The following is a 26,986-nucleotide window of genomic DNA, read 5'->3' on the forward strand; positions in this document are numbered from 1 at the left end:
TCGGGATGTGGTGGAACGGGAGCTTCGTGCCCTGGATGTGCATCCCACAAATCTCCATCAACTGCAACATGCTATCCTATCAATATGGGCCAACATTTCTAAAGAATGCTTTCAGCACCTTGTTGAATCAATGCCATGTAGAATTAAGGCAGTTCTGAAGGCGAAAGGGGGTCAAATACCGTATTAGTATGGTGTTCCTAATAATCCTTTAGGTGAGTGTACATTTTAAGTGACATACATGTAAGCTTGATAATATAAACAAAACAAAAGCTTTATTCAGTTTTTATGTTTCCTTCAGTTACATGTTTGAAATAAAGCTTACATTCTTTATGGCAAGAATTATCAGTGTGGCAAGAGAAAATGTAGCCATAGATACTAAAAGTGTAACACCAATGTACATTTATGTAACAGGTATGTAACATCTGTACATTTATTTAATGTGTTTTTGACCCAAGTTGTTTCTCTTCCACCAGCTCTGTTATTGTGCTGTTAATTCAATATTTACATTTCCATAAACTCTTTCTTGAATATTTAAATTTCCATAGTCTGGGAGCTCACAGGATTCCACAGAATATCTGTTGCTGGTCCCACTCTTCTCCTTAGAAGAATTCTAAGGCGGAAAACAGAAATGAATAAAGCACAAAACCACTTTTACATAGATATACATTTTGATGAAAGCAGTACAGCTTAGACTTGCCATGCAATTAGCATAAATAGCTGATTCAGCCTGTGTTTCTGAATCACTGCGCAGGTCCTTGTCTTCTCTCTGTGAATTCAAATGATAAAAATTATTCTATAAAACCTGTTGCATCATGTAACCAAGAAGTAATCAAAAACGAGGTCATACCTTCTTGGTTCCTTCTTTGATTTTGTCCTCATTGAGTGAATTTATCCTGTAACAGAGACAAATTAAATATTTAGGAGCACAGTTTAATTTTAAATTTAAAAGAAAGGAATGCAGTGACACAGGTCTTTAAAGACAATATATTACCTTTTCATGAAGATAATAATCACAACAGCTCCAATTAACACAATCAATAATATTCCCACAACAGTAATTATAATTATTATATTAAAATGACCTGTAAACAGAGAAAACAAGGAAAACGTTGCTTGACCCAATCAGAATCACGGATGCTAAGCTGTCAGATACACACTGTTTACAGAGCTGAGAGTAGTGATGGAGTAACCTTACAGTGTTACTGCCCAGTGTCCTCAGAACTGACAGTGAGGGATTAATCGTGTTAATAGGATAAACTGATTAACTATAAGGATCCCAATATGTAACATGAATATTAACGCGGAGCATAATATACAAAAACAACAATAAAGCAGCAATGTTTGTAATTCTCATATGTAAATGAAATGCTGAGTCACAAAACAATAACCCTGCTTCATAAAGTCCAAATTAATTTTCACAGATATTATTTCAGCTGCCATTCTGTTGTGTCAACACTTAATTCCTCTATTATAAAAATGATATATACATACTTTTTACAGCCAAATTAAAAACTTATTCCTTTATTAAAGTTTACTTACTTTCAACAATAATATTCACTTCGTTAGATACAGCTACCTTTCTGCCATTTAAAGCACATGAATATTTTCCTGTGTGATGATAGGATATGGGACTGAAGTGAAGTGTGGACTGTGTTTCTGGGAGCGTCTGGTTGTCCTTAAACCAGGTGAATTCTGATTGGTTGAGAGGGCAGCTGTCTGTGCCACATGTCAGATTCACAGAGTCTCCTTCCCTTATTGTTCCATTTACTCTGGATGAGGTCATCACCACCTTCAGTTCTAAAATTATATAATATGACAAATAACTGGAAATTTCTAAAGTAGTATTTTCTGATAGAGGCTGAAAACGATATGGCAAAGAGGAGAAATCCTATCACTAAAAGACAGTCAAGCATTTTTCTGGAGTACATGTGATATTTTGCTATGTAGTTAAATTCTCATTGCCGTAATTTGCTTTCTGGTCCATATTTTTCTGTCAGTATTGAAATTCTCCTCTTTATAGCATAAATCATACAATATATTATTTAAAACATAATATGTATTTTACATAGAACATAAATACTCTGCAAAGATGCTACATTTAGTTTATGTTATGCAAGAATTAGCTGGTATTTGAGGTAAAGACTCACCATCAACTTGAAGAGTCACTCCAGGTCCACCACACTTCTCACACCCGTTCGTTATGAATCTGAATCTATACTCTCCAGCATCCATCTCTCTAATGTTCTTTATCTGCAATGTACAGTTCCTCACATTGTTCCCCAAGAATTCCGCTCTGCCTGTGTACTCAGCACTAATGTTTGTATTATTACTGTGACAGACATATGATTTTCCAGTACAGTCCACATCATTATGACTCCACATCCTGGAGTCCACTTTGTGTGGCTCTGGATACTCATATTCACACTGAATGAGCACAGTCGATCCTCTCACTGCACACAGGTTTCTCTCTGAGTAACGCACAGTCCATGCACCATCTATAATCCACAGAGAACATGAAGCGATGGTTTATTCATCTTGGTTTTGGTAAAGTCTTAACTTTAAAATGTAAGGACTTATGGGAGGTTTATGGGATGTATTTCCTGCAAAAAATAAAATGAGAATGATAATGATAAAATAAAAATACAACCTACACTATGGATAAGCAAATTGGAAAATGAAAAAGCAAAGTAGAAAATGGAAAGTCAAACTAGAAAATGAAAAGATAAAAATGGCTTTTAATTTTAATTACTAATACATGAGTGGAAAATTAAAATGCAAATGGTGTTATTACATTTTATTTTTTATTTTTGCAGGATCTTTCACAAAGACTAATTGGCAAAGTGGAGACTGCATCTTCATGTTATCATTATCATTTTTGTTTTTGCAGAAAATACCTCCCATAATACGGAAATTCCTCCCACAAGTGTTGAGCCACTTACCTTCAACAGACAAATTCACTGCTTCAGACACAGTCTGTCTGTTGCCTTTTAATCCGCAGGAGTAGTTTGCAGAGTGATATTTGCAGGCAGGCCTGAAGTGAAGTGTGGACTGTGTTTCTGGGAGCTGCTGGTTGTCCTTAAACCAGGTGAATTCTGATTGGCTGAGAGAGCAGCTGTCTGTGCCACATGTCAAACTCACAGAGTCTCCTTCACTTACTCCTTTACCCTCTTTCTGTGAGGTCATCACCACCTTTAATTCTGAAGGACAACATTTACCTGTTAGATTTATAGAAAGTCACCCATAATCTTTTCATCATATTTGGACATTCACAGAACCACAAAACCTCAAGATTTTTCAGTCACATACACATTAAAATTTTGTTTCTAGGAAGAATGCTATTGCACAGTTTCTGAGTTATACTTACATAAATAGTATTTTGTAAATAATAAAGATAACTTTAGGCCCTAGTTTTTTTTAATGAACATGTTATATTTACTTGTTGTTTAATTGTATTATTGGCTAAAAATTAAAGAAGTTTTTACCAATACTTACCATCAACTGTAAGAGTCGTCCCAGGTTTTCCAGTATATTTTCCTGCATTTTCTTTGGTCGTGAACCTAAATGTATACACACCAGCATCTTTGTCTGTAATGTTCTTTATCTGTAATGTGCAGTTCTTCTCTTTGTTCCCTAAATATTCTGCCCTGTCTTTGTACTCAGTTCTAACGTCTGTATTACTACTGTGAAAGACAAATGACTTAGTACAGTACTCATCATTACACCATAAGACTGTTTGCACTCTTAATGAATCTGGATATTTATATGAACAGGGAATGACCACAGTGGATCTTCTGATGGCACAGAGTCGATTTCTTGAATACTCTACACCCCATTCGCTACCCAGCGGCCCTGGAAAAAATATTAAACGGTTAAAGGCAATGCTGACGCGAACATTGCAAATGTTCTGCAAGTTGCAGAGTTTCCTGTTTTATTTTTAAAAAAGGCACATTTGAAGTTAAACATTTTAAGGCTAAGGCCCTTAATCTGACTGGGATAAAACTCATTTAAATTGAATTACATTGTGGAGAACTTCAACAGATTTAATCTAAACGAAAGACTCTGTCACATGCTGAGCTGTTGCTTTTCTTACCTGGTAGAAAGACAACAGCTAGTATCCAGAAATTCAGAGCGTACTGAAGTCCCATCTCTGCTGCTCTTCTTTCTAACACACTGTCTGTTCAAGGACTGTAGAATTAGTATGCATGAATCAAACCCTCCCCTCTCCCCCTTTCTCGCTCAGAACTATTTTTATACGTGTTAGATTGGGTGTCTGCTTATTTCCTGTTTCACTCTACAGACCAACAAGAACTATTTCTTCTTTTGTTAACATTCTGTGTGTTATAAACGTCTCATAGATGCAATCTGATGAATGCATTCAAACAGATTCAACAAGTGCCGGACAAAATGTTTTTACTCATCATAAACCATGCAATGAGCAATAGCTATCACCCATGGAAATGTATTTCTATAATTTTGGTAACACTTTACTTGAAGGGGCACAAATACCTAATAATAGCTCAGTGACTACTGAAGTACAAATTATAAACAAATCATGGACAAATATAGTTGCTATTTCAGACAAAAGATATGTCATGATTCATTAATGATGAACAAACATGGGATCAGTATTTGACTTGTCCCATCCCTGCTGCTCTTCTTTCTGACACACTGTCTGTTCAGGGACTGCAGAATTAATATGTATGAATCACCCCACCCATTTTGCTTCTTAGAATTATTTACATACGTGTTAGATTGGATGCCTTCTTATATCTGCATCAGATCAACTATTTCTTCTTTTGTTAACATTCTGAGTGTTATAAACATCTCACAAATGCAATATGATAAATGTATTCAAACAGATTCACCAAGAGCAGTACAGAATGTTTTAGTCATAAACCGTGAGGTGAGCAATAGGTAACAGCTTTGGAAATGTATTTCTATAATTTTGGTAGCAGTTTACTTGACGGGGCACAAATACTTAGTAATAGTGTAATGAGTTTAGTGTGCCCAGAAGTATATAATGAGCGCTACACTTAAAACGGGTCCACTGGTAACTGCTGCCACCACCTTTTTATGAATTAGCTGGGGAGGTTCAGACACATGTTCTCTGCAAACCCTGCTACAGACCTCGGCTAAAACAATGACACTCATTCATACACACATACATGCCAAAGGTTAAGAGGACGGTGACTCCCCTGGACTGAGGCAATACAAGCCTCCCCTTCCTCCTCCAGAGAAGGAGGAAGTTCTGTGCTGTGGTACCGCCCCACAGTCACAGCTCACAATGCCCAACACACTCCGCGGCTCCCTATAAACAGCACAAAACTAACATCCCTCCATCCTCCCATATGCAACTCATCAGTAATCAAATAGCAGATACTCTCAACGCCCCTCACTACAATAGCTTAGTGACTACTGAAGTACAAATTATGAACAAATCATGGACAAATATAGTTCCTACTTATGACAAAATATGTGTCATGATTCATTAATGATGAACAAATATGGGATAAGTATTTGACTTATGTTGTTCATTACTTGTTCCTTCAGTAGTGCACGAAGTTTTACAGAATTAACAGATATACAGTAAAATCCAGTTATAGTGGACTCGCTTAAAACGGAATATCGTCTATAACAGACGAGGTCCACTGGTCCCGGCCGTGTGCCTTTTAGAACATGCAGAAAAAGCATCTGATATAGCAAATTGGGGACAAACAATTTGGTCCCCAGGGCCACTTTTAGCTGTAGTTTTGTTCGGCTATAACAGACAATGCAGGCTCCGCATCCAGCGCAGATATGTAGTCAGGATTATTAATAGTCACGCATCTACTCAGGTAAAGTTGGATTACTACATGTACAATATAATAATCCATACCACAAGTGTGTCTGCTGAGGTGTGGCATGGGTAAATGGTGTCCTGTAGTTGTGTTCTGGGCATAGAGCAACTCTGGATATACTGTAACGGACTTTGGATATAACAGACTGTTTTGCCAGGTCCCTTGAAGTCTGTTATAACGGGATTTTACTGCAGCATAATTCTATATTATTTGTGGCCCATCAAGTTAAAGTGTTAACATAATTTCAATATCCAAAATAAAGCAGATAAATAAACTCACTAAATCTACCCTGCTTATGTTTTACCAAGAAATACCAGTTGTCATACTTTCTTCCATTTTTAATTTTTATTTAGTCCAGTAACTTCACACCCTAAATACCCAGAAGCAAAGAAAGCAGATCTAATGTGAATGTACAGGAAGTGGCTCTCAGATTTTTTTTTTTTTAAATATGAACTATATTTGAAATATATTGGTTGCTAACATCAGCACTATTTACACACTCTGCTGTGTCTTATGCTACGGAGCAACATAAAAACCGAAGTGACAGAGGGAATGAACCAGAAAAACGTCTCTGCAATAGAATCACAGCTGGAAATTCCCTAAACGCTTAAATGTCAGCTGTCTTACCCCCGGTTACTTTTTAAAAAAATATGACCACAGTCTTTCTGCTGCTGTACATTTGTCCACTTGGCCATGATTGCTCCAGCACACATATGAGGAAGTCAGGCCCAGCTCCAGCTCTCTGTAACAGGGTGGGCCAGAGAGATTTTTTTTGGGGGGGGGCATATCAGACTGTGTTACATGTTGCAGTTACAGTATATAAATATATATTCAGAAGAATTAAAAACTTTTGGACGCAAGCAGAGTGCTTCTAAGGCTGTGCCACTATACCTGTCAAAGTGTGGTCGCTTAGCCATTTCAGAACTTCTACTAAAATCACACCTGTGTTCACTGCCTGCCCCACATCTGGAACAGTTACAGTGTGGAGAAGCACCAAAGAGGCTTACCACCTGGAGTGTTGTGTGTCCAGAGTGCAGCACGGGGCTGGATCAGTGGTGGTTTGGGCTGCAATGTTATGCCATTCTCTAGTCCTACTACTTGCTCTAGATGGGCACATCACTGCCAAGGACTACTGAACCATTCTGAAGGATGCTGCTCACCCAGTGGTTCAAACATTTTATCCAGGATGATAATGCACCAATAAACACAGCAACACTGGTGACTGAGTGGTTTGATGAACAAGAAGGTAAAATTGAACATCTACCATGGCCTGCAGAGTCACCAGATCTGAGCATCATTGAGCCACTTTGGGGTGGTTCTGAGGAGTGAGTTATGAAACATTTTCCTCCACATAGTGACCTGACCACTTTTCTGCAAGAGGACTGTCTCAAAATCCCTCTGGCTACTGTGCAGGTCCTGAATCTGTTATTTGCAAGACAAATTGATGCTGTATTGGCTGCAAAAGGAGGCTCTACACCATACTTACATTGGGGGGACGGCACATAGAGTTTCAAAATTCCAGTTCTTCCTAAGTTCTAGTCACATGAGGATCTAAGTTTTCTGAGATTTTTGTTATTTTAACACTACCTAGATTTATCCTTCAAAATATATATAAATTCAAAGTATTACACAAGAGTTCTGGGGATATTTCAGACAGAAATATTTCACTAGTAGTACAAGCAAAGTGTTGTATGTTTCTGTGTGTGTGTAGTACAGTACAGTACCTTCTGTAGAGTGAACTTTCCATTCAATGTCTATACTGTAGCTCAGCTTACCAGCTAATGCAACAGGACAATGATGTGTTAAGTTTTACACAAATGCTGCACAGAATTGTACATTTGACAAAATGAAAGGGTGCAGCGCCGGCAGGATTTGCGAGTAATTGTAAATAGCCCCTTGTCGTGTTATTGTTAATACTTGTTGTATTTCCTATTGTTGCGTGTGTGTTTGCCCATGTCTTGTATAAACCCTGTCCAATCCCTGCATGTTTTTAACATTGTATAAACTACCCACCATGTGTGAGTTTTACCATTCAGTGTCTGTATTTCCTTAGTATGTGTGGTTAAGTGCTTATTGGGTATCTGTGTTAGTCCTTTTCAGGACTTAATAAAAGGGCATTGTTCTTCATTTGTAAGACCTTTCTCGTTATTTGCCACTGCTGCAGTGCCCCAATGTGTCAGATATTACAATGGTGTAAAAAGTGGAATACAAAAGACTTCTGTGAGTGGTGGGAGCAAATGGCCCACTTGGTATAATTGCGCAAGGTCACCTGAGGTGCGGAGCAGGAGTGGCTGTGCAGGGCCACCCAGCCTTGTGAGCGGGAGGCCCTGTGGGAGAACTACCCTGGTGGCCAACAACAGCCCCCGCCAAGATTGTGGAAGAAGGGCCAAGGCCAGGGGGGACCCACACCACCAGAGCCTGCTGGCAATCTAGCTCTGCCAGCAGCCCCTGAATGCACCATATGCTGGTTGTATCCATAGAGGGGAACCTCTAGAAGGGGTACCAGATCTACCTAAGCCATGCAAGAAGAAGGTTCAGCGGCCAGGGGATCTGTTACACCAGCACCCACCAGCAGCTAGCTGCGGCAGTGCTCGGGGGACTAATGGGACTGGGGGTGTTGGTTTCCCGGGACGGTCAACCTCTGAGGAGCATGCCCCGTGAGCAATTATAAATAGTGTAACCCTGTTCATTCCTCACGTGTCTTTAGCATTGTATAAATTACCCACCATGTGTGAGTTTTACCATTTGACCTCCCTGTGTTTCCAACGTGTGTTTGGTTCAGTTCTCTTTGGGTGCCTGTGATTGTCCTTTTCAGGACTTAATAAATGGGCATTCTTCTTACCTTTCTCATTATTAGGCGCCAAATGTTTCCATGGTTGCTCTGGATTAGTCAGCAACCATTCACATCGTCAAACCGCAGTGTGCTATCGTCTTCGGATGCAACTCCTTCTGTTTCTGGAGAGCCAAATGACACACAACACAATGAGATTAGACAGTCTGTGACACGTATCAAAATGTAATCCTGAAATCACAGACTCGGGCCGGACGTGGTTAAAGTGCAAGCAGAAGGTGACATACGTGAGGATTTTTTTATATATTACAACTCAGTATTCAACACTGTTGTCCTTAGCATTTTGGTCACCATATTTAAGGACCTTATTATTACCTCACAACTCCAAGATTATAGGTACGAATCTTTGCTCTGTTTGTGTTGAGTTTGCATGTTCTCACTGTGTGTCATGACCTGCTTGTCCAGTCCTCGTGTGTGCCATGCCCCCCTCGTTACCTCGTGTTACTTCCCGATTGTAATCACCTGTTGCCTGTTATGTTCAGCCTGTCTTGTGTATTTAGTCCGTGTCTGAGTTAGTTTCCCCAGGTCTGTCATTGACGTTGTTCGCTGTGAGCTCCCCTGTCTGCCTTGAATAAATCCTGTTCCCTCGTACTCACGGCTCTATCGCCTGTTTGCCTGATCGCCCGGCTGCGCGGCATAACAGAATGACAGACCTCCACAAGGAAGACTCACCTCCTTACTAGCTAAACCAACCCGAAGTCCAGGAGGACCCCGAGGTGTTGGCGCTGGCCAGCCGGAGCGGAGACATCTTGTGTGAGATGTCCCCGTCCGGAAGCACGCACGCCATAAAGGAAGTGCACGAGAATCTCTGGCTCTTGGTGCAGCGCGTGACATAGAGGAGAGCCCAGCTAGCCGCGCTGCAAGGCGCAAGGGTTGCCGATCTGCCGTTCGTTCTCCCAGAGACTGAGCAACCTCCGCCGACAGCCACCCGCTGGAGAAAGAAGAAGCAGAGCGAGAGAAGACCGGAAGAAGTGCCAGACAATCTGACCACCGCTCCTTCCTCCTTGGAGGAGGAGCTCGAGTGGGACCCCTCGGGGATCTCCCTACTGACTCCTTTACCCATGCCCCAGCGAGGCCAACACCCACGAAGACCCCGCCTTTCAGTGTCCCGTAAGGGAAGGGGACACAAGCGCAGGGCCAGGGTCCCGCCCGCCCTGCCACCTGGCTCGCCCTCGCTGGGGCTCGGGGAGCGCCTGCAGGTCCTGCGGCTGCAGGTCGGCCGTCGCCTGCGGGTCCCCCTCCGATGCCTCGTCGCCTGGCCTCGGTCCCACCTCCGAGTCCTCGTTGGTCGCCTGCGGGTCCCCCTGCTCTGGTGCGTCATCGGACAGCGCCTTCCCCGGCTCTGGGTGCCCCGTCGCCTGCTGCGGCTTCCCTCCTTTCCTTCGCTGGTGCCCCCTCCGACTCCCTCCTTGTCCCTTCTGTCTATCCCTCGGCCTGTCTCTTTGCCCCCTGCCTGGTCCCCTCCTGCTCCTGCCTCCCTGTCGCCTGCGGCCCCTCTGGCCACTGCCCGTCACCCGCCTTGGCTCTCTCGGGCTCCCCTTTGTCCCCCAGCCTTTCCTGTCTGGCCTCCCTTGTCTGCTCCTCGTCCCTTTGTCCCTCCTGTCTCTGCTCCTCGTCGCCCTCTGGTTCCTCTGTTCACTCCTGGCCCTTTCGTTCCGTCTGTTGGTGACGTAACACTGGATCTGTCAACATTCTGGGGGGGTTATTAGCTTTAATTTTCGTAACTACTCTGGAGGACTCTTGTTTCCTTAGCTGTAATGCAAGTAAACGGCTCGCCCTTGCCCCATGTTCATAATATCTTTGTCTGGTATATCTCAAACACCCTTCTGCTTTCTCAGACAGTAAAGTGTCCAGTGTCCTACGTGCTTCTATCAGGGACCTTAATATATCCTGAGAGCGTGTGGTCTTATGTTGTTGTTGTTCAAGACCCACAACTATACTTTCTAGCCTTTTATGCTCAGACTCTTTCTCTTTCTTCCTAGCACTGCAATAAGCTATGATACGTCCCCTTAGATACACCTTAGCACAGTCCCATAATATTAGTGGAGACGTTTCTTGATTAGAGTTTAGTTCCAAGTAAATGTCCAACTCTGTTCTAACAAACTGGACAAAACTGGGTTCATTGAGAAGGGATGCGTTGAGTCTCCAAGATTTAGTACCCTTTCTTCCATGTAAGTGCCAATCCAGTACAACTGGAGAGTGATCTAAAAGAGTGATTGGAAGTTATTTACATTATTATTCTATATCCTTCCTTCCTAGGTGTAAACAAGAGATCAATACGTGAATATGATGAGTGTCTATTAGAATAGAATGTGAAGTCTCTGCCTTTGGGATGTTTGTTTCGCCAGATATCCATTAAGCCCAATTCCTGACAGAGATCACTTAGTATTTTGCTCATTTTGATACCTGATTTTGACATTGATATCGGGGCTTTATCTTTGAGCTGAGACATTACACAATTCATGTCACCACCTACAATGAGAACCCCATTACTCTTGTCCATGATGAAGCCAAATACCTTTCTGATAAATGCAGGATCATCTTCGTTGGGAGCATAAATATTACATAAGGAGATGTGAGTACTGTCAATTATTCCATTTAATAGTATATACCTACCCTCTGAATCTGCATAGTGGGAAATATGTGTGAAATTTAAGCTTCTACTTATCAGTATCGCTACTCCTCTTTTCCTCCCAGATGAATGAGATGAGAAGAAGACTTTGTTAGCCCATGTTCTACTGAGTTTGTCATGCTCTACATCTGAAAGGTGTGTTTCCTGCAAAAAAAGCTATTCCACAACCAAGCAGTTTCAATTAATGGAGAATTTTCTTTTTCTTTATAGGGCTATGCAGGTCATTGACATTATAGCTGATTAATTTAACCCCCATCACTTAAACAAATGACCTGAGAGGTGCTAAATTGCAATGATCCCTTGGAGGAGTAGTTGAAGAGCAAGTGGACAGTGGGGAGGGCAAGGGGAAATAAATAAGAAAATACAAATAAGAATGTGCTGACTATACAGTACATGTACTGTAGGTACTGTTACTATAAAAATTCAATGATCAAAACCACAAATACTTCAAAGAACTGTGAGGTAGAAGTAGAAACAACAACAAAACAATCCAAACATGAACTAAAGAAAAAGAGTATCCAGGTAGCCTAAGCAGTACCTGAGCCTTCAGCATCACATGTTCTCTGCTGGACGGGAAATATGTCCCGCGTTTACCACTATCAAGAGGGTTAAATTACCCCTGTCCTATATCCACACACAATCTACAATACAGCATATATAATGTAATATAAAATAGTATGGTTCAAATAATTAAGTACTTAGACCCATGATAATTGCGTGATAAGGTACTTAGACCTAAGACTCTACAGTTTTGCCAACAAGAAATAAGAACAAAGAAATAAACTTACATATTGCACAAGTAGAGATACTATTATTACTATTATATACTAATATTAACTGTGGCTTGTATGTAGGGATGTTAACCGATGACCGTTTGACCGGTGGTTGACCGTATCAACGTTAACCGGTCAAAGTTGTCGGTAGTCGGTTAAAAAAAAAAAGTGATATCTAAATTAGGCTATTATAGACAGTGGACTATACGCTACTACAGTTAGCCATCTCATTCCTCATCTTTTTGTGTTAAGTGAACAAATTATCCCTCACACTCAATTTTTCATAACTCGCCTGTTTGTACTTAATAAACCAATAAAAACATTTTGCGCGAGGTCACAGCGTTTGTGTTCGCGCGCTCACAAGGTTTGCGAAATTTAACTTTAACTTGTTTTTCGTTAATTTATTTTCCAAGAATAACTAATGGCCAAACCGTTGTGTTATGTTTTAATAATTAGCACCCTTAACACCTGTCTGTGAGCTGTTTGTTGGCTACAGTATTCTCATTCATAGATTCTAATAATTTTTCGTTTATTTAATGTTATTCTTAAGAATAGCTGTAGGTTTTTGTCTGTTATGGTTTAGGAGATGTTGCCCTTAACAGAAGTTGACACTTGTCTTTTTGAAAAATAAAAAAAAAAATATTAATTATACAACAGAGTTGTCCTGTCCGTTATTAGAAGGCACACAGTGAGTTAGACCTGGCTTGGCCGGTGCGTCTTTTACGCATTCTGAAGGTGCCTGTTTTATCCATTGGTTTTATCATGTTGCAGTCTATTAGGCAACATTCCGCATAAGATGGGCTTAGATTTGGAAATACATGACATCTACATTTCAGTGGTAACCGATAAGGTGATGATGATCATCATCTTTCTTTATTATGGTTAGCACTACCTCAACTAAAGCGGCGTCTCTTCGGAGCTGTCATTTTCTTAAATGAGCCGTGGCAATGTTTCAAATGAGCTTCTAACCTAGACAAACGCCTTTATTTTCAAAGCGATCACCTTGTACCCAAACCATTTGAAACTAAGGAGCCATTTGTCCTACGATTACATACAGTACAACAAGCTCTTCGGCGCCGCGTTTGCGGGACTCATGTTTCGCGGTGTAGGGGATTTTAAAAAAGTGACGTGAGTGGCAGTGTGTGTGTGTGTGTGCGGGAGGCAGAGCGGCAGAGAGATGCGACAGAGTTGCGAAATTGCAGGCGCGGCTCGAAATGGCTGTTATTTCAAATAGCGTACCATATTTTAAACTAATCGGTTAACCGGTTTCAACCGGCTACTGAGGCTCGGTGGTCGGTCAAGAAATTTTTTAGTTTTCGCCATCCCTACTTGTATGTAATAATGTCGTTACAAAGGATCAATAACACTTATATTAGGCTCTTTCGCTTAAGCGTGTATAGTCAGAAATTTTGCTGCGAGTAAATTAAAGTCTCCGAGTTCGCAGTGAGTGCATTACACTACAGGAGGTATTAGGTTCACATAAACGGCAATCGCCCAATATTCCAGTTTATTGTTGAAACGGTGTCACCGGGTCCGCTGAGAAGTCCTTCTATGACGTGAAAAAATTTACGATCCTCCCGAGTGCGACTATTTTTCACGCCAGTTACAGTCCATCCCAAGAGTCGTTCTTCTTCAGATAGCACCACGTTGATGCCTACACACTGTTGGCCCTGTTTAAGACAACAGAGCCCAAACATTTCCACAAACACTTATTCAACGGAGATTCTAAGGTAGCAGACAGGCAACTTTATGGCTTTAATAATGAGTGTATTTGGCAGCCACAAGGACAAAAGATATATAAAAGTTATCCATACTAATGGTAATTTAATAAGCATGAAAAGACAACACTTAAGGTGGGTTTTGCCTACTCTGGCGGCCCATCATCCAGAATAGCGCCTGTATGTTTTCGCTGCAGGTGCTCATGCTTAGCGCTTGTGCCACCATGGAAACAGTGTACAGCTGAACTACTCTCATATTACGCAGTGATATTAAAGGAAAACATTTATTATAATGAAGCGTTTTCTAAACCATAACGGTAATTTCATAAAAATAAAATGCATTGATTCAGAATATTGATGTTGATGCATTTTCAGCGTCGTCATCGACTACAGTACGTCGACTAATCACAGCAGCAATACATATTTTACTTGTAACAATTTACATGAAACTCTTCTGGGAAGGCTTCCCATTAGATGTTGGAACATTGCTGGTGGGATTTGCTGCCATTCTGGTTGGGTATTGATGCTGGGTGACCAGGTCCCTTTCTGTGAGTTTGTGTGGCTATGACTTCACAGTTGAACTTGCTCCCAGCTGCTCACACTTCACAATCACTTCACTTGCGGTTGACCTGGGCAGCTCTAGCAGGACAGAAATGTGGAGAATCGACATGATGGAAAGGTGTCCACTGGTGTTGTATTAGGATGAATTCACGGACGATTACGTCACCCACGTGGCATAGAATTAATCTTTTTACTATAATATTCTGGGAAGTTGTAATTGTGGATTAATTATGATCGCGTGTGGACTGATCATTCTGAAATTCAGATCAATCGTTCATGGTTCACCTCGAATGTTACTAGACTGCAAGAACATGTTATTTACTGATCCCCTGTAAAAAACCCTATTTCGCCATAAATAACTTGAGTTCATAAAAGAAGCCAGGATACTAATCTAGGCCATTAGATCGGCATGCAGAATGCTTATCTTGGTTTTGGGAGATGGGAGATGGGGGGTCGGTATACAGCACCCTATATTGCCTTTCGGGGGGAACAGGGAGGCATTGCGGAAAGACACCTGGCGCAAGGACGCCTATTGTATTATATTATCGCAAGCAGCATCACTCGGACAAAAAGGGGGAATTGGAGTACATATTGCCTGGGGGGAAGGGGTGAGCCTGGCCAGCTTACCCTCTGCCTGCACGCAACTCTAAATTTAGTATAAAGGAAGGGGGAGATCCCAGTACTGACCGGAGCTCAGCCGTGGGATAGAGCGCGCTTCGCCTGGCACTTTCTCGGGACTCACGTGTTGATCTCCTGCCAGGACTGAAACGGGCTCCCCAGTCCGTGTGTGAAGGTGGGTGATGATGGCACGTCCGAGTGTAAATAGTTTTGCAGCTGCTTTGTACTTTTAATTGATTATGGGGATTGATTATCAATGCTCGTTATAATAATTCGCATTGTCTATATTTTATTATTTCTTTTCTATATACCTTAGTTTGTATGATATATGCTATTCTATATCCCTTGTGGTACAAGGTTATTTTGCATTGGGATTTAAGGAAGCACTTCTTTACACAGCGTGTAGTCAGAGTATGGAATAGTCTTCCTGATAACATAGTGCAAGCTGAATCCTTGGGTTCCTTTAAATCAGACCTAGATAAGATTTTAACAACTCTGAGCTATTAGTTAAGTTCTCCCCAAGCGAGCACGATGGGCTGAATGGCCTCCTCTCGTTTGTATAGTTCTTATGTTCTTATGTTACACTGTATTGCTCAATGACTAAATATAGGTAGCAAATGCCCAGAGTTTGGTGGCTCGCTGAGCAGTAGTATTAGCTCACAACTCTGAGGTTATAGGTGTGAATCTTTGCTTTGTTTGTTTTGAGGTTGCATGTTCTCCTTGTGTCAGTTCAGCTTATGGCACAGATTAATACTTTAGGGTAACTGAAGCACTGTAAGACACATTTAAATGTACATTTATCAGATTCTTTGTCTTCATTGACTAAAAACATACAGAAGCAGTGGATTGTTAACAAATATGCTAACAGCCACGTTAGTGCCTTATCACATTGTCTTAACCCTCCCTTAAGAACAACACTCAAAATAGTAAAATGGGTTATTTATACTGAATGAATGTACAGTAAGTTTACGTCCCTGTGATATGGTCAGTTGAGGGAAATGCCAAAACTGTTTTATATACAGCTGTGGAACAACAAAGATTTTAAAGGCTTGTTACGTGCCGTGTTCTAGGAATGTGTTCCCGAAGTTTGTTGCACCTCGTGTTTGTGAACGTGTTTGTGAAAAATAAAAAAACCATAAAAAAAGAACCTCTTGTGTCCCTTGTTCCCGTTCCCTTATTCCCTGGTTGTCTTGTCTTCCCCTCTCCCTTTCCCTTACCTTTCTGGCGGTCCCTGACCCTAGACCGGGGATCGTAACAAGGCTGAATAGAATATTTATTCAATTTCTTCTTTGTTGGTCTTTCACCTATTGTCAGACCACCCAAGACATCATACCAGCTGCCATCTGACCCAAGCCTACAAAGAAGCGATGATCTGATGAAGGCTGATAACCTAAAATACACTGGAATAGGGTCAAGTTGTGAATTCAATAATGCAAATTCAATAACACTGCACAACAATTTTTTTGAAAAGTTTTGCTTCCTGAAAAGTTTTTGCTGATTGTGACAGGTACCTGGTGGGTTTGCACAATATAGTTTTGGTTTTGCTGCATCACGTAGGAACTCTGAGAAATAGACAGTTAACTGTTTACCGGCAATAACGTATTTAATCACGTTTATGATTTTCATACTCTATTAAGTTCAGCATAATTAGAAGTGTTTTATTCTTGATTTTCATTTATATTCAATATCAGGTGTATCATGTTGCAGTGCCCAACAGTAATCAGCAGAGATTTTCATACCTGGTGACAGCTATAAACACCATTCCTGCAGTCTCGAACCCCGCAATTCAGCTTTTGTTCTCGACAGACCTAAATCTGATGAGATCGTTAAATTCTGACTGTGTTATGAGATTTGGATCACCTGATGATGGAGGAGGTAAGGAGCATGCACTGATTACAGTGCCTTGTCACACCCACCACACGACAAACCACCTCAGGGATGAGAACCTGAGTGCAGCCATGGGGCAGGTGATACCTCAGCACCACGCTAGTCCAAATGGACCAGTGGGAGTGCCAATCCTGCTACCAACCCCCAAGATATTCCCTGTAAGTTGGAGGACCTCTTTAAAGGGCTGGATGTAGATTAACATCATACCCAGGGTGAAGCAATTGCAGGTTAAGGGCCTTGTTCAAGGGTCCAACAATCAGGGCATTCACAGGATTTGAATCCAAAACCTTCCGATTATTGGTACAGAATCCTAGCCTCAGCCACCACTCCGATGAGCACGGTTCAAAATTCAGATCATTGTCACTGCCAGTTCCCTGCATTGCAGTTTCTTCATCTGGTTCGTCTAAGGTCCATTCCTCTGGTGGTTACGGAATTGGAAGACTGTCGTCATGTGGCACGGGTCTCATTGCTGAAGGCACATTAGGGTATTCAATTACTAGGGTATTCATATTGTTCTTGGCAGAGAAACCAGGCACATTAGTCAAACAGAAGTAACAATCTGTTACCTGGTCTTTCTGTTCATCGGGACAGCAAACGGCATTGTCTTTCGAGTGCCTCTGAGTCAGGCTCTCAGACAGAGAGGTCGCACAACAAATGTGAGCCGCCCATTCCTTGTCTTGACCACCAATTTTACAGCCGAAGTACAAATGATATGCTTTCTTCACAAGAGCAATCATTGAGCGTCTCTGAAGCGCAAGTGTATATTCTCCACAAATATAGCAGAATTTATCACGGCTGTTACGACATTGACAAGACATATAGTATCGACCGACACCAATCATCCTGCAAACGTCTATAGGATCTAGCTTACTTGTTACATTGCTATTGAGGCAATGCAATGTTCTGAAACAATACATACACACTATCAGGTCTATATTAACCCATTGAGCACTTTTATAGCCTGCTGAGGCAGTGTCAAGCTGGCTTCGGCGTACCCAGGCATGCCTGGGCCACAAACTTCCACAGAACAGTTTCCAACCTGGCCTGATTCCATGCCTGGACATTCCCAGACTGTACAAAACATTGTTGATAGGTCTCCTGCAGAAACAAAAATTTTTGGACACAAATATAAGAAAAAAACATGACGAAACTGAAGATTTTGGATGTGATTTTCGTCATCAGCAGCCAAAAATCTATAAGGAACACTTCACACTGTTCAAGAAGCAAAAACTTTGTTGTGCAGTGTAATCAGAGAATTCCAGGGAAGGAACTTACATCAGTTGTCGTGACTGGAAAGACACTGGAAAGAATCCTTATCACCTACCATATAAGATGTTCTAACCTTGCGGCTGGCGGTAATATTCAGAAAAACAAATGGAGCCATACATTTGTCAAAAAAATTAAGACCAGGTCTGATATGTGAACTGAAGGTGTTGAACTGAGATTATCTCTTCTCGGACAGAGGGTAAACATAGAGGTTAAAATATATTCAGTGACAAAGGCAGGGCATTAAGCACATTACTACCTGCAGGAGTAACAAAGATCAAGCTTTAGATAACAGTGCCTCGTTGGCAGAGGACCTCAGCTTTGAGACAAAAGGATCGAACAATGCAGCTACATCCTGGCCAGCTATGCTAACACCCATCCTGTACTCAACACACAAACACAGAAGGCGAGCCAAATTCTCAGCACTGTTAACGCCATGAAGGCTGCAGGGCCTGGTGGGATCCTGGGGAAATAGAGACTGCACCCAACGACTTGCAGAAGTGTTTACAAACATCTTCAATTTCTCCCTGTTCCAGGTTACTGTCTGAAATCAGCCACTATCGTACCAGTGCCCAAACAGGCAAACATCTGCTGTCTGAATCATGACAGACCAGTGGCACTTACACATACAGTAGTATGCAAAAGTTTGGGCACACCTCGATAAATAACATATTTTGGTCATTTTTTATGGAAAAGATGTAAACACAGTCTCTGTAGGAAATGGAAAAAATGCACAATATGTTCACGAAACATTGATGCATAGTTACTTTTTATGTCATAAATTGAACAAAGATAAAAAATAAGGCACATCAGATCCATTCTCCCCACCTCACTAGATCAGCATCTACAGAGCAAATAGATCCATGACAGATGCTGTTGCTGCAGCCTACCAAGTAGCATTGGCCCATCTTGATCAGAAGGGGACATATATGAGGATGCTTTTTATAGATTACAGCTCAGCTTTCAACACTGCTGTCCCCAGCAGGCTGGTCACCATACTTAAGGACCTACTGGGTTTCAGTAATTCCTTGTGCATGTGGATCTATGACTTTTTAATTAACCGCTCACAGCCAGTCAGACTCGAGTCCTACCTTTCCTCAGGTCTGACACTCAGCACCGGCACAGCACTGGGCTGTATCCTCTCCTCTATTCCCTTTACACATATAATTGCATCCCTTCATACCCCTCAAACACATTCATCAAATTGGCAGATGACACAACAGTATTAAGAATGATTTCAGATGGGGACCTGGGTTTTCCTTGTTTTGCCACCTTCTGTACAACTTATCAGTGGACTGTGGACAGAGTCTCACGGTAGTCTAAAGCCTATAAACATTCCTTCCATCCATCCATCCATCCATCCATCAATCCATCCTCTGACAGCTTATCTTTGTCAGGGGCATGGGGGGGGGGGGGGGCTGGAGCCTATTTATACATTTTATGTGAATTGACAATATAAGCAAAAGAAAAGCTTTATTCAGTTTTTATTTTTCACATTTTCAAATACAGTTTGTCTGTATGTATAAACATGAAATGTATTTTGAGAATTATCAGTGTGGCAAGAGAAAATACAGCCACAGATACTAAAACTGTAACCCCAATAAAAACCTGTACATTTATTTCCATGTGTTTTTTGACCCAAGTTGTTTCTCTTCCACCAGGTCTGTTATTGTGCCGTTTCTTCGATATTTGCATTTTCATAGTCTGGGAGCTCACAGGATTCCTCAGAATATCTGTTGCTGGTCCCACTCTTCTCCTTAGAAGAATCCTAAGGCGGAAAACGGAAATGAATAAAGCACAAAACCACATTTACATAGATATACATTTTGATGAAAGCAGTACAGCTTAGACTTGCCATGCAATTGGCATAAATAGCTGACTCAGCCTGTGTTTCTGAATCGCTGCACAGGTCCTTGTCTTCTCTCTGTGAATTCAAATGATAAAAAATTGTCAATAAAACCTATTACATCATGTGGCCAAGAAATAATCAGAAACTAGATCATACCTTCTTGGTTCCCTGATTTTTGTCCACATTGAGTGAATTTACCCTGTAACAGAGACACGTTAATACTTAGCAGCACAGTTTAATTTTAAATTTAAAAGAAAGGAATGTAGTGACACAGGTCTTTAAAGACAATACATTACCTTTTCATGAAGATGATAATCACAACAGCTCCAATTAACATAAGCAATAATACTCCCACAACAGTAATTATAATTATTGTATTAAAATGACCTGTAAACAGAGACAACAAGGAAAATGTTGCTTGACCCAATCAGAATCACAAACTCTAAGCTGGCAGATACACACTGTTTACAGAGCTGACAGTAGTAGTGGAGTAACCTTACAGTGTTACTGCCCAGTGTCCTCAGAACTTACAGTGAGGGATTAATCGTGTTAATAGGATACACTGATAAACTATAAAATCCCAATATGTAACATGAATATTACAAATAACGGTCATCTTGAACCAAACAAATGTGTTGGAATGTAAACACGAAGCATAATATACAAAAACAACAATAATGAAGCAACAATGTTTGGAATTTTCATATGTAAATGAAATACTGAGTCACACAACAATAACCCTGCTTCATAAAGCCTACAGTTAATTTTCAGAGATATGATTTCAGCTGCTGTTCTGCACTGTTGTGTCAGTACTGTACTTAATTCCTCTATTATTAAAATGGTATATACATACATTTTAGTCAAATTAAAGACTTATACCTCTATTAAAGTTGATGAACTTACTTTCAACAATGATATTCACTTTGTTAGATACAGCTACCGTTCTGCCATTTAAAGCACATGAATATTTTCCTGTGTGATGATAGGATATGGGACTGAAGTGAAGTGTGGACTGTGTTTCTGGGAGCGTCTGGTTGTCCTTAAACCAGGTGAATTCTGATTGGCTGAGAGAGCAGCTGTCTGTGTCACATGTCAGATTTACAGAGTCTCCTTCCCTTAGTGTTCCATTTGCTCTGGATGAGGTCATCACCACCTTCAGTTCTAAAATGATATAATATAAAAATTAACTGGAAATTTGTAAAGTAGTACATCAGGTTTTTCTGACACAGGCTGTAAACAATATGGCAAAGAGGAGAAATCCTATCACTAAAAGAAAGTTAAGCATTTTTTCCGGAACACATGTGATACTTTGCTGTGTAGTTAGATTCTTATTGTCCTAATTTGCATATACTTCTGTCGGTATTGAAATTCTCCTCTTTATAACATAAATCATGAAATATTTTCTGTAATTTAAAACATAATATGTATTTCACATAAAACATAAATACTCTGCAAAGATGCTAAATTTAGTTTTTGTTATGCAAGAATTAGCTGGTATTTGATGCAAAGACTCACCATCAACTTGAAGAGTCACTCCAGGTCCACCACACTTCTCACACCCGTTCGTTATGAATCTGAATCTATACTCTCCAGCATCCGTCTCTCTAATGTTCTTTATCTGCAGTGTACAGTTCCTAACATTGTTCCCCAAGAATTCCGCTCTGCCTGTGTACTCAGCACTAATGTTTGCATTATTACTGTGACAGACATATGATTTTCCAGTACAGTCCACATCATTATGACTCCACATCCTGGAGTCCACTTTGTGTGGCTCTGGATACTTATATTCACACTGAATGAGCACAGTCGATCCTCTCACTGCACACAGGTTTCTCTCTGAGTAATGTACAGCCCATGTAACATCTAAAATCCACAGAGAACATGAAGCAATGGTTTATTCATCTTGGTTTTGGTAAAGTTTTAACTTGTAAAATGTAAGGATTTATGGGAGGCTTATGGGATGTATTTCCTGCAAAAAATAAAATGAGAATGATAATGACAAAATAAAAATACAATCTACACTATGGATAAGCAAATTGGAAAATGAAAAAGCAAAGTAGAAAATGGAAAGTCAAACTAGAAAATGAAAAGACAAAAATGGCTTTTAATCTTTCACAAATTACTAATACATGAGTGGAAAATTAAAATGCAAATGGTGTTATTTCATTTTATTTTTTATTTTTGCAGGATCTTTCATAAAGACTAATTGGCAAAGTGGAGACTGCATCTTCATGCTATCATTATCATTTTTGTTTTTGCAGAAAATACCTCCCATAATATGGAAATTCCTCCCACAAGTGTTGAGACACTTACCTTCAACAGACAAATTCACTTCTTCAGACACAGTCTGTCTGTTGCCTTTTAATCCGCAGGAGTAGTTTGCAGAGTGATATTTGCAGGCAGGCCTGAAGTGAAGTGTGGACTGTGTTTCTGGGAGCTGCTGGTCATCCTTAAACCAGGTGAATTCTGATTGGCTGAGAGAGCAGCTGTCTGTGCCACATGTCAAACTCACAGAGTCTCCTTCACTTACTCCTTTACCCTCTTTCTGTGAGGTCATCACCACCTTTAATTCTGAAGGACAACATTTACCTGTTAGATTTATAGAAAGTCACCCATAATCTTTTCATCATATTTGGACATTCACAGAACCACAAAACCTCAACATTTTTCAGTCACATACACATTAAAATTTTGTTTCTAGGAAGAATGAGTTATACTTACATAAATATTATTTTGTAAATAATAAAGATAACTTTAGGCCCTAGTTTTTTTTTATGAACGTTATATTTACTTGTTGTTTAATTGTATTATTGGCTAAAAATTAAAAAAGTTTTTACCAATACTTACCATCAACTGTAAGAGTCGTCCCAGGGCTTCCAGTATATTTTCCCGTTTCTACATTGGTCATGAACCTAAATGTATACATACCAGCATCTTTGTCTGTAATGTTCTTTATCTGTAATGTGCAGTTCTTCTCTTTATTCCCTAAATATTCTGCCCTGTCTCTGTACTCAGTTCTAATGTCTGTATTACTACTGTGAAAGACAAATGACTTAGTACAGTACTCATCATTACACCATAAGACTGTTTCCACTCTTAATGAATCTGGATATTTATATGAACAAGGAATGACCACAGTGGATCTTCTGATGGCACAGAGTCGATTTCTTGAATACTCTACACCCCATTCGCTACCCAGCGGCCCTGGAGAAAAATTTTTTTTTTTAAAAAAGGCGACATTATATAAAAGTAAACATTACATTTAAATGGTTAAAGGCAATGCTGACGCGAACATTGCAAATGTTCTGCAAGTTGCAGAGTTTCCTGTTTTATTTTTTAAAAAGGCACATTTGAAGTTAACCATTTTAAGGCTAAGGCCCTTAATCCTACTGGGATAAAGCTGATTAGATTTTAATTACATTGTGGAGAACTTTAACAAATTTAATCTAAACGAAAGACTCTGTCACATGCTGAGTTGTTGCTTTTCTTACCTGGTAGAAAGACAACAGCTAGTATCCAGAAATTCAGAGCGTACTGAAGTCCCATCTCTGCTGCTCTTCTTTCTAACACACTGTCTGTTCAAGGACTGTAGAATTAATATGCATGAATCAAACCCTCCCCTCTCCCCCTTTCTCGCTCAGAACTATTTATATACATGTTAGATTGGGTGTCTGCTTATTTCCTGTTTCACTCTACAGACCAACAAGAACTATTTCTTCTTTTGTTGCTATTTCAGACAAAAGATACAGTATACAGTATGAGTTTATTCATTAATGATGAACAAACAAGGGATAAGTATTTGACTTATGTTGTTCATTACTTGTTCCTTCAGTAGTGCACGAAGTTTTACAGAATTATTTATATAAATATAGTAACTGCTTGAGATAAAACATGCGTCACAAATCCTTAATGAAGAATGCGCATGAGATCAGTATGTAAGACTTAGTTTGTGATTAATTAATACATAAGTAAGAGCATAATACTGTATTACTTGTGCCCCGTCAGGTATTACCATAATTTCAATATCCAGAAGGGGCCTTTATTAAAGCAGATAAGTAAAAACTAAATTTAACCAGCTTATATTTGCTGCTAACATCAGCACTATTTAAGCTCTCTGCTGTGTCTTATGCTACAGTACGGAACAACATAAAAACCGCAGTGACAGAGGCAATGAACCAGTAAAACTCCTATACAGAATTACAACACAGGCTGAATTTAAACTAGACTAGATTACAGCATGTTAGACTCAACTTTATTGTCGTTGTACTCAGACAACAAAAAGTAGTTTGGCATCTATCCGGAAAGGTGCAACAGAGTGCAATAGTGCTAGAAACAACTGTACAATATATATAGGCCTACCTGGTGCAATAAACCATTAGTGAATATGCATCCATACAGCAGTATACTGTATATGGCATGTAGGGGTGTGCAAAGCAGCCGGTATTTGTATCTGTATTTGTATTTGTTGAGGGGGGAAAAGTATTTGTATTTGTATTCGTATTCGAGTAAAATTCAAAATAGGCGTAAAAATCCAGTTTTTTTGCGTTGCACTTCTAATTTACGCTATAGTGTAAGTATTCTTTAATTATATCCATTATAATAATTATGGATATGCAGTAGACAGAGTAACTTAAACGTACCATATAACTCCTACAAGTGCATACAATTCGACACAACTACACAAGCATTGTTTTAACCTTTTTAACCAAACGTTAACGTTACTCTGTCAACAGCCTATTGTCTAAATTACCGAGCTAACAGAGCTACGTAAACAGAGCGAACATGAGAGAACTGATTGCAGACGTCAATAATGCAGCGTAATGGAATAATCTCCCGATCAAACTCCGCTTCCCGAAAGTTATAAACTGCCTCCGGAACCCAGTTAAGGTACAAAAATCTATTCAACAAAAATAGTGATACAGTTAAGTCTTTTTTCGCTCAGCCGAGCCTTCTCTGTTACTGTGTGGAGCAGCCTGTGTCAGTCATCTCTTTTACAACCCCCCTCCCCCGACTCCTGAACTCACTCACTCATCCGGGCATGCACTGCGGTCTCAAGAGGAAACGCAGCTTTTTGATATAAAGTTTTTCTTGTTCCCGAATACAAATATTTTTTTAAGTATTTGTTCGAAATAAGTATTCGTAAAAAACACATTATTTGTGCCTTTCCGAATACCGTATTCGGGTTCGGCTCCACCCCTAATGGCATGCATATTTATCAGTGGTGGTTGCTAGTCTTTCAAACAGGGGAAGCTCATATTAGGCCTACATCATAAAATTAATTATGTTATTTGTACATGAATTCTGCCCTCCATTCCTTTTGCAGAAAAGCAGGTCAATAATATTAGTACCGTCTGCCATTATGCACAGCTTGCTAGTTGGCTAGTTTCCCCTTCCAGGAGCTACTCTAGAAAGTTATCCGGGCAGCTGAAAGCTGCTGCAGGTTAGCTCTCCCCTCCATGCAGGACATTTACATCAGGAGATGTAAGAGTAGGGCAGCTAGGACTATCAAGGACTTGTCTCATCCCAATAACTGACTGTTCAAACTCCTGCATTCAGGCAGAAGGTTCCGTGTCATTATGGCCAAGATGGAGAGACTCATGAGGAGTTTCTATCCCCAGGCAGTTCGTCTCCTCAATCAAGACAGGCCACTCTCCCGGTCATAGTGTTATGGTTATCAGTTCAACCTTACACTGCTGTGCTGACACTGCACACTGCACTTTTAAAACTGGCTATAAGCATTTTTTGGCACAGTATTTCATTTCATCCTGTAAAATTGTATATACTCTCTTTGTAAATTCATAGGTTTTCTTTTCTTCTGTTTTGCACTCTGTATAATTTATTTACAGTATATTTTACAATTTATTTTCTAGTTTTTCTTATTTGCACAAAGTATGAGCGGTTCAGGATACATTTCATTGCATGTTGTACCTGTATAATTATGCATGTGACAAATAAAGAATCTTGATCTTATATGAATGAACTAACTTTACAATGCTGAAACAAGGAGCAAAGTCAAGAATGCTATAATATTGTTTTTTTTATTTAAATAATGATTTATACAAACAAAAATGCCTTATATCACCAGCAAACAACACAGAGTTTATCTTCCTACTTGTGTGGGTGTTGGTGGTCTAGTGATTAGGATGCTTGCCTCTAGACCAAGACAGTGTGGGTTTGAGTCTCACCTCACAATCATCATTGACCATAAGACCCTTAACCCAAACTATGCCTCCCCAGACCTTCACTGGCCCACCACCAAACTGGTCATGCTGAACAATGTTACAAGCAGCATGGCTTCTCCAGACCTTTTCACGTCTGTCACATGTGCTCAGGGTGAAGCTGCTCTCATCTGTGAAAAGCACAAGGTGCCAGTGGTGGACCTGCCAATTCTGGTATTCTATGGCAAATGCCAGTCGAGCTCCATGGTGCCCACTAGAGGACATCGGGCCCTCAGGTCACCCTCATGAAGTCTGTTTCTGATTATTTGGGCAGAGACGTTCACACCAGTGGCCTGCTGGAGGTCATTTTGTAGGGCTCTGGCAGTGCTCATCCTGTTCCAGATACCGGTACTGCTGATGGGTTAAGGACCTTCTACGGCCCTGTCCAGCTCTCCTAGAGTAACTACCTGTCTCATGGAATCTCCTCCATGCCATTGAGTCTGCACTGGGAGACACAACAAACCTTCTGACAATGGCACATATTGATGCGTCATCCTGGAGGAGTTGGACTACCTGTGCAACCTCTGTAGGGTCCAGGTATCACCTCATGCTACCAGTAGTGACACTGACTGTAGCCAAATGCAAAACGTGAAAAAACTGAAAAAATGAGAAGGGAAAAATGTCAGTGGCCTCCACCTGTTAAACCATTCCTGTTTTGGGGGTCGACACATTGTTGCCCCTCTAGTGCACCTGTCTGCTTTCATTAACACCAGCAGCTGAAACTGATTAACAACCCCCTCTACTGCTTAATTGACCAGATCAATATCCCAGAAGTT

General features: G+C 40.4%; 2 protein-coding genes across 2 annotated transcripts; both read right to left on the reverse strand.

Moving 5' to 3' along the window:
• Nucleotides 1–250: 250 nt before the first annotated feature.
• On the reverse strand, nucleotides 251–12,723 carry LOC140592134 (sialoadhesin-like). Its single transcript, XM_072714666.1, has 10 exons — nucleotides 9,361–12,723; nucleotides 4,091–8,792; nucleotides 3,493–3,849; nucleotides 2,940–3,197; nucleotides 2,148–2,495; nucleotides 1,540–1,797; nucleotides 992–1,082; nucleotides 848–893; nucleotides 698–766; nucleotides 251–610 (listed from the first exon to the last, which is right to left on the reverse strand). The coding sequence occupies exons 2-10, from the start codon at nucleotides 4,143–4,145 to the stop codon at nucleotides 479–481; spliced, it is 1,614 nt and encodes a 537-aa protein (XP_072570767.1). The 5' UTR covers nucleotides 4,146–8,792; nucleotides 9,361–12,723; the 3' UTR covers nucleotides 251–478.
• A 6,887-nt stretch (nucleotides 12,724–19,610) lies between these two features.
• On the reverse strand, nucleotides 19,611–25,201 carry LOC111857318 (B-cell receptor CD22-like). The gene is made up of 9 exons (XM_023838033.2): nucleotides 23,484–25,201; nucleotides 22,840–23,196; nucleotides 22,306–22,563; nucleotides 21,508–21,855; nucleotides 20,896–21,153; nucleotides 20,289–20,379; nucleotides 20,149–20,191; nucleotides 19,999–20,067; nucleotides 19,611–19,911 (listed from the first exon to the last, which is right to left on the reverse strand). Exons 1-9 carry the CDS (start codon nucleotides 23,536–23,538, stop codon nucleotides 19,810–19,812), a joined length of 1,581 nt encoding a protein of 526 aa, XP_023693801.2. The 5' UTR covers nucleotides 23,539–25,201; the 3' UTR covers nucleotides 19,611–19,809.
• Between the last annotated feature and the right edge of the window lie 1,785 nt (nucleotides 25,202–26,986).

Source organism: Paramormyrops kingsleyae, chromosome 7 (assembly GCF_048594095.1).
Source record: "Paramormyrops kingsleyae isolate MSU_618 chromosome 7, PKINGS_0.4, whole genome shotgun sequence".
In the NCBI taxonomy this organism is placed as follows: Eukaryota; Metazoa; Chordata; class Actinopteri; order Osteoglossiformes; family Mormyridae; genus Paramormyrops; species Paramormyrops kingsleyae.

Bases quoted from the DNA above. Each gene is read 5' to 3' on its own strand.
- LOC140592134 (XM_072714666.1), bottom strand. From the start codon at position 4,145: ATGGGACTTCAGTACGCTCTGAATTTCTGGATACTAGCTGTTGTCTTT. The intron at 3,850-4,090 runs GTAAGAAAAGCA...TATTTTTTCCAG, and splicing joins AGCTGTTGTCTTTCTACCAG to GGCCGCTGGGTAGCGAATGG. The intron at 1,798-2,147 runs GTGAGTCTTTAC...ATATAATTTTAG, and splicing joins AGTGACTCTTCAAGTTGATG to AACTGAAGGTGGTGATGACC.
- LOC111857318 (XM_023838033.2), bottom strand. From the start codon at position 23,538: ATGGGACTTCAGTACGCTCTGAATTTCTGGATACTAGCTGTTGTCTTT. The intron at 22,564-22,839 runs GTAAGTATTGGT...GTTGTCCTTCAG, and splicing joins GACGACTCTTACAGTTGATG to AATTAAAGGTGGTGATGACC. The intron at 20,380-20,895 runs GTAAGTTCATCA...CTCTGTTTACAG, and splicing joins AGTGAATATCATTGTTGAAA to GTCATTTTAATACAATAATT.